This window comes from Lytechinus pictus, chromosome 8 (assembly GCF_037042905.1).
Source record: "Lytechinus pictus isolate F3 Inbred chromosome 8, Lp3.0, whole genome shotgun sequence".
NCBI lineage: Eukaryota > Metazoa > Echinodermata > Echinoidea > Temnopleuroida > Toxopneustidae > Lytechinus > Lytechinus pictus.
In genome coordinates this window covers 3730918-3751431 of record NC_087252.1, presented here as the reverse complement: position 1 = coordinate 3751431, position 20514 = coordinate 3730918, and the positions used below count along the sequence as shown (strand labels likewise).

Genomic DNA, 20514 nt, shown 5'->3' with positions numbered 1-20514 from the left:
TATTGGCACCATGCTTCTTAAGAACATTAATACGCATCAATATTGGACATTTTCCAATGGACGTGGTAAAGTGAGTGTAATCTATACAAAAAATTTGGAATCAACCAATGGTTTTCAAAACCACCTTTGTGAATTCAGACCTAATTGGCCAGAGTTGGGTGTTGGCTTTTCATATGCTTTACCATTGTACTCTTTTGCCGAAAGTTCTTAGAACATACGGAACACGAAAAGGGTAAATCCCCTGTATGTATTAACATGTGTTGTTGTAAAATGTAGTCTCTACCAAACACCCTCCCACAGATAGGGCACAGATGATCCTTTATTCCCGTGTGAATCTTCTCGTGGGTGACAAGCACTCTTTTGTAGGAAAAAGTTTTGCCACACTGAGAACATTGAAAAGGTTTCTCTCCAGTGTGGACTATTCGATGACCGATGAGGTCAGCAGATCTCGCAAATTTCCTGTGACAAATAGAGCACTCAAACGTTTTTTTTTTAATCAAGGAGTGATGCGATCTTGTATGCTCCGACAGCATGATCCGATGAGTAAACCTCATATCACAATGCTTGCATTGATAAGTTCTCTCATGTGTCTTTATGTGTGCATACAGGCTGCCCCTCCGGGCGTACGTCCTCTCGCAAAACTTGCACTGATATCGCTTCTGTGCCGCATGAACTGCCATGTGTTCTCTGAGATGATATTCTTCCAAGAAGCGTCTGCCACAAATGGAGCACTTGTGTGGTCTAGCTCCAGGATGGACTCGCAAGTGTCTGTTAAGATCTTTGAGAGTGGCACACCTTTCGTTGCAGAAGGTGCATTCATGAGGCCAGAGTTCGCCGTGTAATCTGAAATGATCAGTCCAGTCATCGCTGCTGGTTAATTGTTCATTGCAAACTGGACAAAAAGGAGACTGTTTGATGTCTGATAAGGTTGTTCGACATTCCTCACTAGGTCCCGTTGCATTGCCTTCTTCATGATCTGATGCAGTAGCACTGTCAGTAACACTCAGTCCTTGAGCATGTGACCAGTCACATGATGCATCACCTGACATGTCACCTTTTACATCACATCCCATCACAATGTCTTCATCTAATCCTCCATCATTATGATCTATCATGGTATCACTGTCAGTCGCACTATGTCCTTGTGGATAGTCAGCTTGCCTTGGTAACAGTTCAGAGTCATACTCACTTGAGCAACTGGCCCTGGCAGATACATCGGAATAGTTTTCTTGTGCACCATGTAAGATCCATTCCTCTGGAACAGGTCCCCCATGTGATATGTCATGTGACGTGCCACCTGATATATCCTGATAGGTTTCCTTGGTACCATAGGTCGTCTTGATAGTTGAATTCACACCTGAATGAAAATAGGAAGGCAGTACATTAAGTTTGAAAAATCAGCAATTTCATCTGGTTCTACAGTCCTTTTTTAAAGGTCAAGTCCACCTCAAAATCATGGTAACTTTTATGCAACGGGGCCCTGCTGCATAAAAGTTGCATGAAAGTTACCATTATGGTAACTTTGCCATGTAATGGTAACCTCCATGAAATCCTGGATTTTGATTGGCTGTTGATCATCGTTGCCATGGTAGTTACCACTGGATGGCAAAGTTACTAGTATAGTAAATTTTATGCAATGGGGTCCAGGTATGTACATGTATTTTTGCATCACACACAGCAGGACAATTATGAATTAAATGTACAGTACTGTATTGTGTGAGATGAACTATTTCAATTTTCCTCAAATGTACATGGGTTGATTTCTCCTTGAACATACACAATCACCACTATTGTATCATGATTTATTCAAGAGTTTGACCCACAAATTCTAAAATACTGAATCATGATTGGGATGGGGGTCCTACAGTATGTCTGGACACTTTAAACAGATAAAAACAAAGTCTGTTGCTCCAGATTTTCTATTAAACAAGTGGAACGCCTCTGGCAGTCTCGCCTGCATTACGCGATTTAATATAGCAGCAGTGCTAACTTTGAAAACTACTATAAAATAATCATTCACAAAAACACCATTCATATAATGACATAATACCACGTTCATTGACCATAAATGACATTTGAACGGTGACTTAAGACTTGTCAACTACATCCATGTCCACATTTCATTCACTCTATTTATAAACTTTCAAAGTTATGATGGCAATTCAACAATTACCCGAACATGGCCTAAGTTTATTGACCTTAACTGACCTTTGACCTTGGTTTTGTGACCTGAAACTCACAGGGGATGTTCAGTGATACTTGATTACTCTTATATCCCAAGTTTTATGAACTAGATCCATAAACTTTCAGTTAGGATGGTAATTTAACAAATACCCCCAACACGGCCAAAGTTCATTGACCTTTAATGACCTTTGACCATGGTCATGTGACCTGAAACTCGTACAGGATGTTCAGTGATACTTGATTACTCTTATGTCCAAGTTTTAAAACTAAATCCGTAAACTTTCAGAGTTAGGATGGTAATTTAACAAATACCCCCAACACGGCCAAAGTTCATTGACCTTAAATGACCATTGACCATGGTCATGTGACCTGAAACTCGCACATGATGTTTGCTAATACTTGATTAACCTTATGTCCAAGTTTCATGAACTAGATCCATAAATTTTCAAAGTTATGATAGTAATTCAACAAATACCCCCAACTTGACCAAAGTTCATTGACCCTAAATGACCTTTGACCTTGGTCACGTGACCTGAAACTCGAGCAGGATGTTCACTAATACTTGATTAACCTTATGCCCAAGTTACATGAACTAGGTCCATATACTTTCTAAGTTATGATGTCATTTCAAAAACTTAACCTTCGGTTAAGATTTTGAAAATAATTTTCCCAACATGGTCAAAGTTCATTGACCCTAAATGACCTTTGACCTTGGTCATGTGACCTGAAACTCAGGCAGGATGTTCAGTAATACTTGATTAACCTTATGTCCAAGTTTCATGAACTAGGTCCATATACTTTCTAAGTTATGATGTCATTTCAAAAACTTAACCTTAGGTTAAGATTTGATGTTGACGCCGCCGCCGCCGCCGTCGGAAAAGCGGCGCCTATAGTCTCGCTCTGCTATGCAGGCGAGACAAAAAATCATGCACATTGCACAATAAATACAAAAATTAATTGTGAATACTTGCTCTTTGTAATATTGTCTGATATACATGTACATGTGCTACTTTCAATTAAAAAAAATAAAATATTGATGGCAAGTTCCTGAGTCGGTCTACTCAGATAATCTTTATATTTCTACATACATACATGTACAGGTACATGTAGGTTATAGCCCATTCGGTCGACAATCGAGTTGGCCCGATTGCCATTTGCTCTACACTTAATATTTTCATAGATCTGCATCTCATGTCCAAATGGCCTAATTACTACTTCCTCTAGTTATTACTTTTTACTTTGCCAAATGAAAATTTCATTCATTAACAGTTGATCTATTAAACCATATTCATGTATGACCAAAGTAGCGTTAGACTATAAAGTGGATATTAGATGAAACGTGTATAGCCTATTACACTAGAAACTACCAAAAATGGTAAATGGGTTTTAATCAAACTACACGTACATGTAGGATTACAGAATGCCTTGTAGTTTTTTTTGAAAAATATTGATCAATAAATGCTAAAGCCATTTTCTACAATTACCTTTTAGCACAATAATAGCACATAATATTTGCATAATGTATACATGCACTTCAGTACATTTGATTGTACATATTGATAGTTTGATGGTGTATTTTTTATGAAGTCATTACTCATAAATCAAAAACATAAATCAAAATTTCCAAAACTCCCTCAATGATATACATACGTCTTTAGATGGTTTTTCATGAATTTCATCAAGCCTTCACCTATATTTTGCTCTAATTTTCTGCTTATTTGAGAACCAACTTTATTGTCAGGGAAAATTTTCCCTATATTGAGCAACCAGGAGGGGGGGATGTTTCAAAAAGAGTTAATTTGACTTTAAGTCATGTTTAATGCTGATGCGCACTACTTGCAATCTTATTGATAAATACTTAGTGTACGAGCGTGAGTCCTCTTTTAATAGCTAGATTTGACCAATGCAGTGATTCCTTTTATTCGGCACATAACTGGACATTAAGTGCAACTCTAAGTAATACCTGAGTCGCTGCCCGGCAAGCAGTAGATGAAGGGTTTGAATCCCACTGGTTCCAATTTTTTCTGACTCATGCAATCTTAAACACATAGGAGAAAAGCCGAAAATTTGTTCACAAATTATTATACACAACACTTTGTGAAAGACCTACCAGATCTCAACCTGAATGCATTTTCATATGCCTATTGCGAGAGCGTTTTGCCGAAAAGCTCTTGGAGCACACTGGACAATGATAGGGTTTTTCTCCCGTATGGACTCTCATGTGTCTAATAAAATCATGTTTTCTCTTAAACTTTTTGTCACAAATAGAACAAAAGTTAGGTTCTTCTCCTGCGTGGGTTTTTTGATGATCGACAACCTGGAGTTTCGTAGCAAAACTCTGGCCACAATCGCCACACTGAAAGGGCTTTTCTGCAGAGTGCTTTTTCATGTGCGTCTTGAGATCGTCAGCTTGGGAAAATGTTTTGTCACAAAATTGGCATGTTTCTCGCTTGTGAGATCGAGTGTGCCTCTTGAACGCATCAGCACGGGCAAACCTCATATTACAGTATGAGCACTGAAATGGTTTTTCTCCTGTGTGGGTTCTAACGTGCTCATCAAGACTTTGCCTTTTGAAAAACGTCTTTTTGCAAAAAGAACACACGTAAAGCTCTTCCCCTGTGTGCACCTTGATGTGCATCCTCAGATAAGTGCTACAAAGGAATTTTTTCTTGCAGAACGGGCACTGATCACGACGCCTCTTCGCTTGATGAATTTTCATGTGGGTGGTCAGGTTATCCTTACGGCTAAATCCTCTATTACAGACTGTACAGACGAAAGGTCTATCTTCCCTCGACTTGCTGCGAGGATTGGTTTGGGTGCTTCTTGGAGAACATAATACTGAAGACTTTTTTTGCTTGTTTTGAAAAGAGTTTGTTACATTTATAGGTTTCGCTTCATGCTCCACTGCAATACGTCTATCCACTTTTCCATCATCGTGATTTGACACAGAAGCACCGTCAGCAATACTCTGTCCTTTAGAAGATCTGCCTTGCGATGCATCACCTGATATTTCATGTTTTTCATCATGTCCCACTGCAATGTTTCCATCCAACCTTTCATCTTCATGATCTGAGACAGTAGCACTGTCAACAGAACAATGTCCTTGAGAATGTGATCTGCAAAGCGAGACATCACCCGCTCTGTCACATTTCATGCTACATCCCACTGCGATGTCTCCATTCAATCTTCCATCATGACCATCCGAAATCGTAGCACGGTCAGCAACTTTTTGTCCTTGAGCATATGATCGGTCACATGATGCATCACCTGATGTTTTGTCACATTTCACACCACAGCCCACTGCAAGGTCTCCATCTAATCTTTCATCATTGGGATCTGGCAGGGTAGCTCTGTCGGCCACACTCTGTCCTTGAAGATTTTCTGCTTTGTTTGGTAAAGGGAGAATAGTGAAATGCACTTGCGCAACTTGCCCCATCAGAAACTCAGAATGGTTTCCTTGCACACCTTGTAATAGGAAGTCTTTTGGAAGAGCTTTCCCATGTGACCTGTCACATGATTTATCACCTGACATTTCCTCAATGTGTCCAGTCCCTTGAGAGGTGCTCTGCATACTTGAATTTCCACCTGAGTAGAAGAGCAGGGTGAAATGTCCAATGCTGATTTAAAACGGATGATTGCTTCAAGATACATGTATCTCTAATTCTCAGGGTGTGTTTATGCCCATTTCGTCTACTGCCATCCCGTCCACTCATCACATGATCGAATCTACCATCAGTTGGTCCAATCACCATCTCGTCCACTCATCACATGATCAAATCTACTATCAGTTGGTCCACTGTCCATATATATAGTCCAATCACCATCTTGTCCAATCCATTTCATGGAATAGCCAGCGTGTTTACTAGCAATTACATGTACATTTATTATCACTTGGTTCAATAGCCATTTGGTCTGTGTTTTTTGCCAGTTGGTCCGATAGCCACTTTGTCTATCATTACATCTATATACATTTGGTCTAATAGCCAACTTGTCTATTGATCTATCAAATGATCATTTAGTCTACTCTCATCTCATCTATGTTCTATTTGGTAGAAATGCAGTTGGTCTACTATCCCTACATGTAAAGCCATTTCAGCAAATAGTAATTTGGCCTAATTTGCATCTGGCCTACAGTCCAATAGCCATCAGGGCCAATCACTATTTTGTTTGATATTTGTTTCGTCCAGAAACAATATCGTCTCCTGGCTTCTACTTTGTGTTCTTCCTATTTTAATTGCCTTTCTCTAATCTTTCACTCTATTTATTTGAAAGAGATGGGAGGCAATGCTCTTTCGCTCCCAAGATTCACAATGCAGTTTATTTATTTTCTTGTTTCAATTAATTATTATTTTTTTGTTGGGGGGGGGGGTGTTTAAATTAGGGTAAAAATTACATAGGGGCATGGGGCAATTCGGCCACTGACTTGGAAATGCTCAGAAGAGCCCTGGAAAATACCCATTCACTGACATGCTATAGCTTATTCCCATGTGGAGCGTTGTGGCCCAGTGGATTAGTCTTCTGACTTTCAAACGGAGGGTCATGGGTTCGAATCCCAGCCATGGCGTAATTTCCTTCAGCAAGAAATTATCCACATTGTGCTGCACTCAACCCAGGTGAGGAGAATAGGTACCGGGCAGGATTAATTCCTTGAATACATGAGCGCTGAATGGCAGCTCGAGCTAAAGCCGGGGTAATAATAATAACGACGCACCTCGGAATAGAATATATGTATAGATAGATAGCGCTATATAAATGCCTATTATTATTATCATTATTATACAGTGTTGAAGATTTAGGCAGTAGGTTGTGTAAAGTACAATGTAGCCACTGAAAATAAAAGATAAACTTTTTGCCTAAAAATATTTTTGTTTTCGCTGGGAGGGGGAATACTGGACTCGCAACCTCTACATGTATGGTGCTTTAATTCTTTGGTTTTTTTTCTTTCTTGTATTTTTCTCATTTAATGATATCGGACAAACTGAAGATTGGACGGGTAAGTGTCGGACAGATTGGATGAAGACAAAATGGTTATAACATTCGGCTAACTGTTGGTAGATGAATCAGTTATGAACCAACTGGTGATGGGATAAGATGAATATCAGACCAAATGGATGGTACATGAAATATAACAGGATGAAATGACAATTTTACACTAAATGAAGTTAGACCATTTGATGAGAGGACTGGATGGATGTAGATAATTCGCATGTTCTTTTTGTATCATCTGCAATCTTTCAAGTATTAAATTGGTTCATAAGCTTTTTGTGCAGCCAAATACCTATTGGGTGCCTGATATCAAACCATATTATTTTCAAAACTTTTCTGATCACAAAATGAATATAACTTACTCAAGCTTCAAAATACCTGGTAATTATTTGCCAATTTTTATGCCTAGCTGCCATAACCAGATAAATTTCTTGTCGAACATGAGCTATTACAAGACCCACATTCCTATAGCAAATGAACATGAACTCTATGCCTCACAACATTTTTCAATATTTATAATTTCCTGTCACACCGCAAATCTCTCCCAACCATTGAGAGATCCCTAGCTGCTTAAGTTACCTGAATTTTGAAAGGTAGATACTTATTTTTTGGCACTCTCCCTTGGCAATTACAAGTTGATTGCTTTCACACCTTAAAGTTAGCTGATATTTTCCAATCGTGACAGAATTCTGAGTAAGAATCTGGGCCCTTGGCGGTTAGAGTTGGGATCAAATGCAACTCCAAAATTCAAACAAAACTTGATTTTCCCACAAAGAAACAAACATATGTGATCGATCATACCGAAATGAGAGACAAGTCGCAAATCAAAATTCCTTGGAATTCGACACACAAATAAAAAAGTCAAAATTGTGAAGATTTTTTTTTTTTTCATTTTCTGATTCTTCCATGTTTCATAATTACTCTGTGAAAAAGATGAGTGAAATTGATGACGGGAATGTGATAAAAAAGCAGTTTTTCTGCGAGTGTTTTTTTCGGTCAATTCGAAAATTTATGATACTTGGCACGTTCGACTTGATCGAATTTCGCTTCATACTAAGCTCCGCCCCTAGCAACGTACGCCATTGTTGATTGGCTATTCATTTAAACTCGTGTACAGCTGGCGGTGGCCGCTCGCTCGATCGATCGGTTCAATGATTCAGCTTCAAAAGAAAGATCAGAAGCATCGATTTCAATGCGTATTCTGAAATTCAAAAGGGGGGCTTCTTGACAATAGTTAACAAACGGGATACAACTTCTAAAGGGTTATTTTTTGGTGATAATAGTACCAGGCGGGGGTGTTAGCGATAGATTGATACCGGATTTAGAGTATTAGCCTGGCTATAATCGCGAAATAAAAGTCATGCAGAGACGCAAAGTATTCAGAACACGGTTTGTTTGCGAGGATTAATTTCATTAAACATAACATGGACATGTTGAAGATTATCTCCATTATTTGCAAGTGATCGGGATGTTTTCAAGAGAGAACATTTCAAAAGAAAGGGTTTACAATCCTTAAAAGTATTGTTTGTTCGTGAATGTGAGTTAATTGATCTGCAGTATCTTTAACAAAAGAGACAAAATTTATGTAGAAAGCTTGGTGGGCTTCATTATTTTCAATTATTTATAATCAAGACATTGTTGCCCTCAATTTTTATCATGACTGTTTGAATGAACGATAGAGAAAGCGAAATAAATAACTGTACAAACAGAAAGTCTGAGACAGCTAACGTCGACCAATGAATAATGACCGAAACGACCATGCAGAAGGTTTAGTGCATTTTTTTGGGATATGGTATAAGACATTGATTGAAAATATTAGTCATTTAAAATACACATATTGAAATAAACATTTTATAAAAGTCATTGTCATGTTGTTCCATTCGACTGTGTCCAGATCTATTCTCTCTTTCCCTCTCTCTTATTCTCTTACCTACTTCTTTCGTCTTTCTTGTGTTTTATTTCTTCCTTTCTTCCTCTCTCCCCCTTTTCGTTCGCTCTTCTTATTCAGGTCATTCGGTCTCCTCTCTCTAACCCCCTCCCCTATTCTATCTCATCCCCTTTCACTTCTTTAATTCTTTCGTTCCTCCTAATCTGTTTTTCTTTCTTCACTTTCGATCTTTTTTTTTTCTCTGCCGATTTTTCCCCCTCCTTTCCTTCTTCTGTCTTGCCTTTTTTCACCCTCCACTTTTTTTTTAATTTTTCCCCTTTTCTTCTTGTTTTCGTTTCTATTTACATAATTCTGTTTTTCGTTCTTCTCACCCTTCGATCTTCTCTCTTTTTGCCGGTTTTCTTTCTTTTTTCCTTCTTTGTTTTCTCCCTCCCTCACCCACCGCCTTATTCCTCTTTTTTTCTTTCGTTCCTCTTTATATATTTATGTTTTCCTTCTTCCTCTCCCCTGCCCATTCCCACCATCTTATTCCTCTCCCCCTCCATATCTTTTTCTTCTCCCCCGTCGATCTGCTCTCAATATTTTTTAACCTCATTCCTTCCCCCTTTTTTCCTTCTTATTCCTCTCTCTTGCTCACCCCACCATCTTATTCCTCATCCTTTTTCCTCTTATTTCTTTTGTTGTTCTGTATTATTCATTCTTCTCCCCATTCGATCTTCTATTTTTTTTCACAGCCGTTCTTTCTTCTTCCTCTTTCCTGCCCACGCCCACCGTATTTTTCCTCCATTCTTCGTCTTATTTTTTTTATCCTCTTTATATGTTTGAGAGTGAACACATGTGAAAAAATATCGACCAGCTTTTATTGTTCTTTCTTTAATCATTCAATCTTACAAAGACATCATTGTTGCACAAGGCATTTGCAACAATCTTCTGATTCTTAATCTGTATTACTGCGTTAGAATATATATATTTTTTTAAACAAGTGCACACCAAGCTACCAATAATGCCTATAGAATTTCCATTTATTTGAAAGCAGGATAAAATAGCATTGCACATTAAATGCCTTGCTCACAGGCATAGGTGCATGCCGCGGCCGGGGATCGAACCCCGGACTTTTTATGTATAGCCAGGCGCCTTTGACCACTCGGCCACGGCACAACCAAAATATTGTTTGTGCTTGATATCGATCCGAAAATCAGCATTCGTGGAGGTGTCGTGGCCGAGTGGTCCAATGTGCCTGACTATACATAGGAAGCCCGGGGTTTATCCTGCATTCAAATAAATGGAATGTTGTATGCATTCTTGGTAACTAGGTGTGCACTTGTTAGTTTAAAAAAATCTTAACTCCTAATCTATCCTTTGTTGGAAATAATTGTGGCGGGATTTTACTCAGGGTACCTCCTCGCTCTTTTTGTTAAGACGTTTATGCCATTTTTTTTTTTCCGGAATCAGTTTTAGAATCTCTATAACTTTTGTTTCATTAATATATCTTTGTTTTTTTTTCATACTGATTTTGAATCATTCCAATGCTGTAAATAATTATACCCCCCCCCCAAAAAAAAAAAAGATCGATAATAGACGATATTGAGCAAATTATTCACGTTTTTTGTTCTCACTGCCTCAATCTAACATAAGCATTCATAAAACATGATCACGCAAGCCTTTCGTATAAAGATAAGGTTCAAATTGAAATATTTTGAAGGCTTATCTTACCATTTTACAACGGATAGTTCTTTTTATTAGAACATGCGGTTAAAGTTTAGGTCATAATGACTCGCTTGATAGATTACGTGTGAGAGTAAACGCGATCGACATTCAAACAACCGCTTAGAGGCAATTTGCGGTATATGAAATTGTTATTATTATTAAACAAGACGATGATACAATGAAAATCATTGGTATACTCCCTCCTCACTGGTTTTAGGTCCGACCTTTTCTCCCTGCCTTTTATTTCACTAAAAAGGGAGATCATGACAATTATTTATTTCACGAATATAATTATAAGACCCCAGTATAACTATGGAGCTATTACACTGATCTGTATAGAAGATCAGTGGATTGACATATCGAACCAGAACATTTACTTTGTTTCGTCTTGTAGTCGCGCTTGACCTGCAAGTTCACTATTGTTCCAAATGCAGCCTCCTCATTGGTCAATCGTTTCGGCTTCTTTGGCAAGCGGTTGCTAGGACATTTTTGTTAGCTCGGCGGTGGCAAAATAGATTTTTTCATGGAGCGGATTCAAAACGGAAGTCAAACTTCGAAGGCGTTTTTCTCTTGATTTTTATTTTCAAAAGCCCAATTCTTCTTGCATTCTAAGGCTAATATCTCCACTATTATTTACTCTAAAGGGTCGAGTGATATATCAAATTAGAGGTAAAGAAACGGAGAACAATAATCACTACAAACTTGGATTTGAAAAATTCCGAGTTGTCTCTCATTTCGGTATGACGAGTCACATATTACAAAGTTGCGCTTGATTGTAACCCTTTCTCCAGTTGGGTATCTGGAAATTGAGAGATTTTAATCAGAAATCTACCGCGATTACAAAATACTAAGTTTTTGTGATCAGGCAGGTGTGAACATGCCTTGTTACGACAATTGACAATGAGAACAAACCTTGTTGGCTGCAGGATGGTGTTTCATTGGCTCTTCCACCACCGGAACTACCATCGTCCTCAGGTTCTTTCTTCATCAAGTACGTGGAGGACCTTGAGTCCCCTTCATCTGATGGATGCACTAGGTTCTTGTGGTTATTATTGCCATCATCACTAATATCATCATCTGCATAGGACAAGTCATCTTCTGACTCTTCTTCTTGCTGATCTTGCGTTGATAGTACCGTAGACCTACTTTCTCCTGTCAGTCTACTTTCCCGATCCAAGGAAGTCTCGCATGTTCCTATTGGATTCTCAGACATCTGAAGAGTTCTTTCCCTCTCAGTCCTACAGTCTCCTGACTTGTCTTCTAGCAAGGGTGTCCGTCTATCTTCCAGATTACCATGCTTCAAGAAAAACCCTTGGGGTCCTCTTGGTTGTCCAGACTTCTGGAGAGTTCTTTCGCTCTCTGTCCTACGGTCTCCTGACTTTCCTTCCTGCAAGGGGTCCTGTTCTGTCAAAGTGTCTTCCACATACTCTTCCTTCACAATGCTGTAGGTCTCACATAGCTGTTGCTCTCTCTTGGAAGTGGCCTTCTGGTTACCAATGATTCTATTGAAGGGAATATACAATGACAAGAAATGTGAGATTTCCACACTGATGGACATACTCAAGATTATGCATGCATGACTGCAATATGTTTCTGGATGCTAATTCAGCTGAAGGATACTTCATAAAAAACAAGAAAGGGTCGTCAGTCATTCATAAAGTTATACTTTCAAACAGCTATATAAAGCAGCCTCAAGTTGTCCCTCCTCTTAGGACAGGTCTGCAGAGAACTTGCTACAAAACATGCTAAAAGCTATGACACAGTAAGAATCAAGAATTTGTAATATTACAAAAAAATCAATATTCTAAATAATGGCATCTATGATAATTGTTTGTTGTGCAGGGAAAAAATAGCCTTGGAAATTAAAGAATTGGCCCAAAAAATTCAGTAATTACCCCCAAAGTTGAAACAAAAATTTCAGGCTTGAAAATCAGAATTATTTCCTACCCTAATGAAGCCGGTTTACTGGATTTCTCTCTGTGGACCGTGACTGATGTTGCTGATTGCATAGTACTACTTGAAGATTGTTCGCAGGAGTCTGTTCGTTGCACTGGGCTGCATTATATAGGAACAAATCAACAGTTGAAAGGTAGATCACAACTAAAGTCAGTTTTGACAGATGAGGTATTGCAAACTTAACTCTAAAATTGTCAAAACCCTGAAAGATCTCATCAGATAGTCAATGAAATGTGCATTCGTGAATAAAGTTTGTCATTCCAGTTATTCAATTGCTTCTACAATGTAAGTTATTCTGGAAATGAGCCATGCAATGTACATATGCCTTTGTGACTCGAAAATCACATCAGATCATAATCAACGCATAGATAAAGATTATCTGTCAAAGGAACAGGTTCGGTTCTACAGAACGCATTATCTATTACCTTGTTCAACACTAAACTAAAAACCTACCTTTTTCAAGAGTTTCAACAAATAAATCACTTTTGGTTATATAATTTGTAAAGACAGTAGACTTCCCTTTTTCCTGTAATTATAACTTATTCATACTCTTTGTAAACTTATCGTAAACTTATTTGTAAAGTATTGTAATGAGCAGCTCAGTAAATATAGGAATTGCGCAATTTAAATGTACAATTACCACAATTGTAGTTATCATAATAATGAATACAGCACAAACAGATATAGACAACCCAAATATGTAATGCACAAAAAATAAGACCAATAAAGTCATACAAATCAGGGGTAAAATTACACCGGGTGCCCGCGCAATGTTCTATAGAGCCCTTGGAAACTAATAGAGCCCTTGATATTCACATAGGGTTCACTGTAAACTGTTGTAATGTTGCTAAAAATTGGGCTCGTCAGCTCAAAATGTACACCATGAAAAAAAAAACCAGTTTCCCTGATACAAACTGTATATATACCTGTTCCAGCACCAATCATTCAGCCTCTCACTTTGAGCATTGTGCCTTCTGCCTAGTACCTCTTTATAACTGTATGGGAAGAAGGAAAATCAGGGGAAATTTTTCTTTAAAAAATAACACTTTACTTAAAGTAAGATATCCCTCCAAAATGTCACAAGAATGCCATATTGAAAGACAGAATTCAATGTTTTGTCTGATAAATGTATCATATCATGATCTGCTATAATCTGATATTTACAATCCTTGTCTTGATTCTGAATGATTTTTTGCATGGCTCCCAAAATATCAACATATCAAAATCACTCTTCCAATCTTTTGAATATCGACAGAATTGATTCTTTTCTTTATGCCTATAAACACACATTGGTGGCATTTGTTTAGATTTCTTGGAGTGTGTGAATTGATTAGTTTGAAAATTAAATAAGAAATCTAGAATATTGCACTAACCTTGCAAGCAGTACGCTCAGGACCTCATCATATGAACTCAACAAGAGTTGACTCTGAATCTCAAGAAGACCTTTCATTGTTGCCTCGCTGACCCATATCCGATACCTGCCTCCATCTCTTATCATGATACAAGGGGCTATACGCAGCGTCCCTTTCTTTGTTCCAACTGTTAGATTTAACGACCCTGGTCCTCTCTTTTTCTTCCCCATCTTTCAAATCTTGTACATGTGTCTGAGGGAGAAGCAGAATTAACACTTCAGTGTGATAAAAATACCCAACTAACTTGATGACCGATGGTGAAACTTTGTTCAAGAAAGGAGCATTGTCAACGCAGCAGAGTAGGTCTGTTTTCACTTGATCCAACAGGCATAATGCCATCTACACTGTACATGGTAGTTACTTTGTTTGGGCAAGAGTTCCATATGCACCCCCACTAAAATTGAAAATAAAAATATGGAAAAGGTTCAAAATGTTATATCTAGCCCAAATATATATGACGGGAAAGTGGAAATACATACCAAGATATGGTTTATTCAGTCAATTTTTTAGCAGGATCGAGTGCGTGTAATTGTCCATATACATCGGTTTAATAGTCAGTATTAAAAGGGTCTGTGAATTTAGAATAGTCAAACTGTTGTCTCATAATCACTAAAAACCCTCTTCCGGTATCAGCGCTTCACGCTACATGTAGCACAGAGGGAAGAGGTCTTGACTGCAGTCATAACGAGATGAGTTCGAGTCCCAAACAAGGTACATAAAGCAACACTAAATATTCAATAGAAAAATCTGAAGTGAACGAACCGGAAGTCTCGACAATCTTTAGTTACTTTTGGTGGGGGTGCATATGGATCTCTTTTCCTTTGTTGGATTGAGTCTACAATTAAATAATAGTATGTGAAGCAACCAGTGCATGATTAAACAATGACACATGGTAACGCCACACATACATGTAATCTATCACAAATTGAAACCAGTAAGATTTAGGTGTGATCATTCACACAAAGCTTAGTTTTTACCAACATTTTCAGGCAAAGATAAATAAAGCCAATAGTTTAATGAATCTGATAAGAACATTTGTTTATCTATACAAGGAGAACTTTTTACTATATATACCAGGTAAAAGCCTTGATCAGACCACACTTGCCATATGGAGTCCTTACTTGAAAAACATATTCATGCACTAGAAAATGTACAAAGAACTGAAAGAAGGGCCACTAAATTGGTACCTGAGTTAAAAAAACTTCCATATGAACAAAGATTGATTCAACTTAAAACTCCGGAGGACATTGACATACTGATGTGCGCGAGGGGATACGATTGAAACTTAAAAGTTATTTCATAGATACGACCAGGAGGTAGTGCCAGATTTGGATCAGGTGCATGGGCCTACCAGAGGTCATGATAAAAAAAAGGTTTATCCCAAGATCTGTCACTGTCAATGAATGATCATGAATGCGCACCCCCATACGGTGCACAATATGACAACTGCGTGGTATAAAAATGACCGTATTTTGGGGCGATATGTCAAGCAAAATCGGATCTAACAGAAAAACAGGCAGCTAAATCTAATATCAACTTAAAGCTTAAGTTAGAAAATGATGGTGATAGAATTTAGACAGAAATCCACGAAAACTAAACGTTTCTAATGTAAATGCAAAAAACATGGATTTTCGGCATATTTTCAAGAATAATCATCCTTTAAATCACCTAAAAGGTGTTTTTTATCTACCGGTACTCAACCCTTCCACACGAAAAAGCCATTCTTAGATTCATACATATTACATTTAAACCTCATGAGAAATGACTTGTTTTCCAACTAGGGAAGGTTGTTTGTTGTAACTTATACTATTATCAATAATTCAATATTGGCTATATAACCTCATTCCTGGATGAGTGGTCCTATATAGATCTATGCGTATGCGCGGCAACTTTCATAATAGGAAATTAAAGGACAAGTCCACCCCAACAAAAAGTTAATTTGAATAGAGAAAAAATTAAAGAAGCATAAAAACAAAAATCACAAAATGTGAGGAAGCTACAAAAAACGCCTGAGGTGGTTTGTGCACATACATGTATGCCGTATGTCACAAAACCGCTTTCCAGTTCAGGCGTACAGAAATGACTTTGACAAGTGGAGACCACCAGGACGTCCCCCTTCCAGATGGAGGGACCGAGTCAGAAGTGATGTGGGGCTCCTCTACTGGATGCTGAAGACCTAGCCCAGGGTAGAACTGAATGGAAAAGGATCACCTGTAGGAGAGCGAAGGGACACACCGTCCTATGCACATATAAAGTCAGTCAGTCAAGAAGCATATTATTAACACTGAACATTTCATCAAAATCGGATGTAAAATAGGAAAGTTATGACATTTTAATGTTTTGTTAAATTTCACAAGTTATATGCATATCATGGTCATGATGGTCGGGATGCAAACAAGGGGACTGATGACGTCACTCACTCACTATTTCTTTTGTATTCTATTATATGAAATATGAAACATGTTAATTTTCTCCTCATTGGAAGGTGAAATAAGTTTTTGTTCTTTATGAACATAGGGAATTACAATTGTTCCAACATTTTATGGTTCAGTAAAACTGGTCCTTATTGTCAATTCTGTAAAAATTGAAATATTGTATAATTCAAACAATAAACAAGTGGAACGCCTCTGGCAGTCTCGCCTGCATTACGCAATGCGATATAGCAGCAGTGCTTCCTTTGAAAATAGCTAATGAATATTATTCACAGAAGAAAACACTAATATGATAATAAAATATTACGCCCATTGACCCAAAATGACCTTTGACCATGATCATGTAAACTAAGACAAAACAATCATTCATACTTGATTATCCTTATGTCGATGTTTCATGAGCTAGATCCATAAACTTCCTTAGTTATGATGCCCATTCAACACATACTCCCAACACGGCCAGAGTTCATTGACCTTTAAATGCCCTGGGGAGCATTCCAACAAGAGTTCCAAGACTCAATTCCTAGGCATACTACATAAAGGCTTTCACATCCTACCGGGTACCCATTTAACACCTGGGTGGAGAGTGGCAAAGTGTGGATTAACGCCTTGCTAAAAGACGCTAGGCCATGGTGGGATTCGAACACACGACCCTCTGATTACAAGGCGAGAGTCAGAACCGCTACACCACGACGCTTCCACGTAGATAAACAAATGTTCTTATCAGATTCATTAAACTATTGGCTTTATTTATCTTTGCCTGAAAATGTTGGTCAAAACTATAAAGCTTTGTGTCAATGATCACGCCTAAATCTTACTGGTTTCAATTTGTGATAGATTACATGTATGTGTGGCGTTACCATGTGTCATTGTGTAGCCATGCATTGGTTGCTTGTGTATGTGTGGAACTTTTCACATACTAGTGAGCACTTTTAGAAATGTACGTCCACATAGTGGACTAGTACGAGATGACGTGCGGATGCGATATATATTCGCGAGGTACCAGGTCCGGTCGAACTCGGACCCTCGCGCATGCGATGTTTTGATATCGGCAGCGAATTATTTATACGTGTGAGGAACTTCATGTTGGCTGTAATTTCTAAATCACCAATTTTGAGACTGATAGAAGCATGGAAAAGTGAAACTTTGTGTAAAGTAAGAATATTAATTTTAATTCTGGATCTATACAATGCAGGGCCCTCATGGGCACAAACGCATCGGGTACTTGACCTGGATTTTGCCGGGACCAGCAGGTGCAATACACCGGGTGAACACCCTACTCTTTGACGAATAGTGTATTGGTTTTAACGTGCATAGGTTGTACCTCTCCTATACACGGGACCAACATTTGCGTCCTTTCCGATGGACGGAGTGTTTTTCCAACTGTATTCACACCTGCACTGAATACAGTGGTGAGGCACGCTAACACACAACGATATAGCATCAGACTTTTTTGTTAGACGCGTTTCGGCATGAGCGGGACTCAAACCCCTCACGTTGAGATCCGAAACATGCGCTCTAACTGACTGAGCTACTAGTAGTGGATCGTATTACCGAACACTTTTCATGAATTCAATCATATCAAACACATTATTCTCATAAAATTCACCAAACTTTCACCATAAATACACAATTACCTACAAAATATAAATATGTAAAAATTTTGCCGAAATCGTTTTTCCTTTTTACGATATTAGCTTCCAATCGGACCCCTCTTCGCATGTGAAATATTTTGGTCACTTGAAAAAGGTATCGTATTACCGAACGTGTGTTTTCTATGGGAAAAGTTGAGAAAACAACAAAATCACTGATGAGCTATTTTGACCATATTTTATTATTTTTAGAATATTAAGACTTTGAAAATGTGTTTTTTACCATTTTTCATCATCTTTCTATTCAAGTTCTCTTTGGAAGGATGTTGCAAAATTTCGAGCGTATGAAATTATTTTCTGATGCGTATGATGCGCGCGTTCGGTAATACAAGGCCGGTCGGTAATACAATCACTCACTATACTACTAGTACTACTACGCTGCCTCTCTTGGCAGTCTTGTTTTTAAATTAAAGATTGTGATGTTGCATGGATTTTTTTCCCCCCCCCATAAAATCCCACCTTTGTCACTCAGATTCCCTAAGTCAGAATATCCGATCGAGTTCACCGTCTCAAGTTCGGGTAGGTGGAGCGTAGTGAAGCGGAGTGGAGCCTGCACGAACTTCGCTCGAGGTAGCTAGCGCCTAGACCCAAAGCTTCAGTCTCTGTATTTTGGTTGTTCCGCTGAACTACGTTGGCTCCACTCACCATACATAGACTGAAGGGGATGGGGCCCCGTACCTACAGCCAACGTATAGTGAACTAGCGTTTTATAGATCGCGATTTAAAACTGTTTTTTAAGCAAAATTGAAAGTTTCATGGTTTCCATTATCAGGTAAATATAAATAACTTAAGTAATTGCATACCTTGGGCCGGAGTTATTGAAAAAAATCCTCTGGATGATTGAGAAATCTGTCATCTAAGACATTTTCACCTGACCTGACGGTTTTTCTTGCAAGTTGCCATCTTGAATGACGTCATTATCGTTATTAACTTAATGTCTCGAATCGATATATCGCGATTACTAGTACTAGTACTAGTATAACTAGTATCGTTTATCTTCGGTTTCGTTCGCATATGGAGCAGATCGTATAATATCGAAAGCAATATCAATATTACATTCGTGATTGTTGACGTTCGTTTGTAAATATTTTATAGTTTGGCTGCCATTTTGACAATTTTTATCGTGTTCAACCCAATTAAACATCGGTAAAGTATATTTTTCATGCCTTTTTCATCTATATCGTTTAAAGTATTTAAACATTGAGATATAAAGTTTTAAAAGTTTGTTGTTTATACATGACCTTAGATTGTAATTTAAATTCGATGTGTACTGTAAAATTACATCAAACTTTGGACTGTGAATTGACAAAAGCCAAAGGGAGGGAATGAGAACACATGCGAGCCCACACGTACACCCTACCGTCGGTAAATGGGGATTACAGTAAAATGTCAGAAATTGTTGAATAAATCCCCAGAAACGACGGTTATTCCTGTCTAGCTAGCGCCTGGCTTGATCTTGACTGGGGATCGCGACAGCCCGAATTACCGCAGGGGCTCGGCCTCGGGCTGCGCGCCTGGGCTTGCTCTCCTCCAATGCGCCACCCGCCTGCCTGGCGGCTTTTCGTCTGGGATACTACTCACTAGTCACTCAGCTTTGTTGTTGTGCTTCCACGCTGACTGACACCTTTTCAGAAAAGGAATATGAACATGTATTTTTAAACCCCTCACCCTCTTGATAAAGAAGCGAATATTTCAGCACCAAAACTCACCAAAAAAAGCAGAGGACTTCGGAAATCTGAACAGTCAGTTGCAAAATTCTTGCGAATTCTCCGAGTTTTATATGGAAAGCTCTTAGTGTCTCATGTTCTCATCGCATGTGCATCATTTGGCGTGCCATACCTTCCACTCAATACATGCAGTGCACTTTATGGGGGTCAATTATTTTTTTTCTTATCATTTGCTCTTTCTATAAGTATTTCCAATATTAGTAAAATTTCCTTGAACAATCTGAAATTCATATCACTGTTACATTTTTTGGAGGATAAAAAATATAATTCAAAGGAAATTCTAGCGCCTATTACAATGTAAAATCATAATTTACAATATTGCGTCTGCTTTAAATTGTACATTTTAGTGGCGTACGTCCGTTCACAGCAGTGGGGGATAAAATAGCAAATAATTAATATAGGCCTATTGACTTCTAGTATTGAAAGTGTAAATTAAAATTTTTAATTGTGCCTCTCAAAGGGGGGGGGGGCGGGGCACGGGCCGGCTGTGCCCCCCCCCCCCCCCCGGATCCGACATGCAGTGACTATAATCAAGGAGTAATAAACAGATACAATAAGCTTCCCCAGATG

The 20514-nt window shown here is 38.4% G+C and overlaps 1 protein-coding gene across 2 annotated transcripts; it reads right to left on the bottom strand.

The window, feature by feature from the left end:
* Positions 1-494: 494 nt before the first annotated feature.
* Positions 495-20006, bottom strand: LOC129266427 (uncharacterized). Of its 2 annotated transcripts, XM_064103375.1 has the most exons (7): positions 19927-20006; positions 14095-14325; positions 13648-13716; positions 12713-12820; positions 11678-12267; positions 4295-5769; positions 495-1357 (listed from the first exon to the last, which is right to left on the bottom strand). In XM_064103375.1, exons 2-6 carry the CDS (start codon positions 14301-14303, stop codon positions 4301-4303), a joined length of 2445 nt encoding a protein of 814 aa, XP_063959445.1. In that variant the 5' UTR covers positions 14304-14325; positions 19927-20006; the 3' UTR covers positions 495-1357; positions 4295-4300. The 2 variants fall into 2 exon arrangements, with proteins under 2 accessions (XP_063959445.1, XP_063959444.1); XM_064103374.1 differs by lacking the exon at positions 495-1357 and having other exon boundaries at positions 4221-5769.
* Between the last annotated feature and the right edge of the window lie 508 nt (positions 20007-20514).

What these genes read in the sequence shown, in the direction of transcription:
- LOC129266427 (XM_064103375.1), bottom strand. Translation starts at nt 14,303, where the DNA reads ATGGGGAAGAAAAAGAGAGGACCAGGGTCGTTAAATCTAACAGTTGGA. An exon ending in AGTAAACCGGCTTCATTAGG is followed by an intron (nt 12,268 to 12,712) that starts GTAGGAAATAAT and finishes TCCCTTCAATAG; the next exon opens with AATCATTGGTAACCAGAAGG. An exon ending in ACCATCCTGCAGCCAACAAG is followed by an intron (nt 5,770 to 11,677) that starts GTTTGTTCTCAT and finishes TCTTCTACTCAG; the next exon opens with GTGGAAATTCAAGTATGCAG.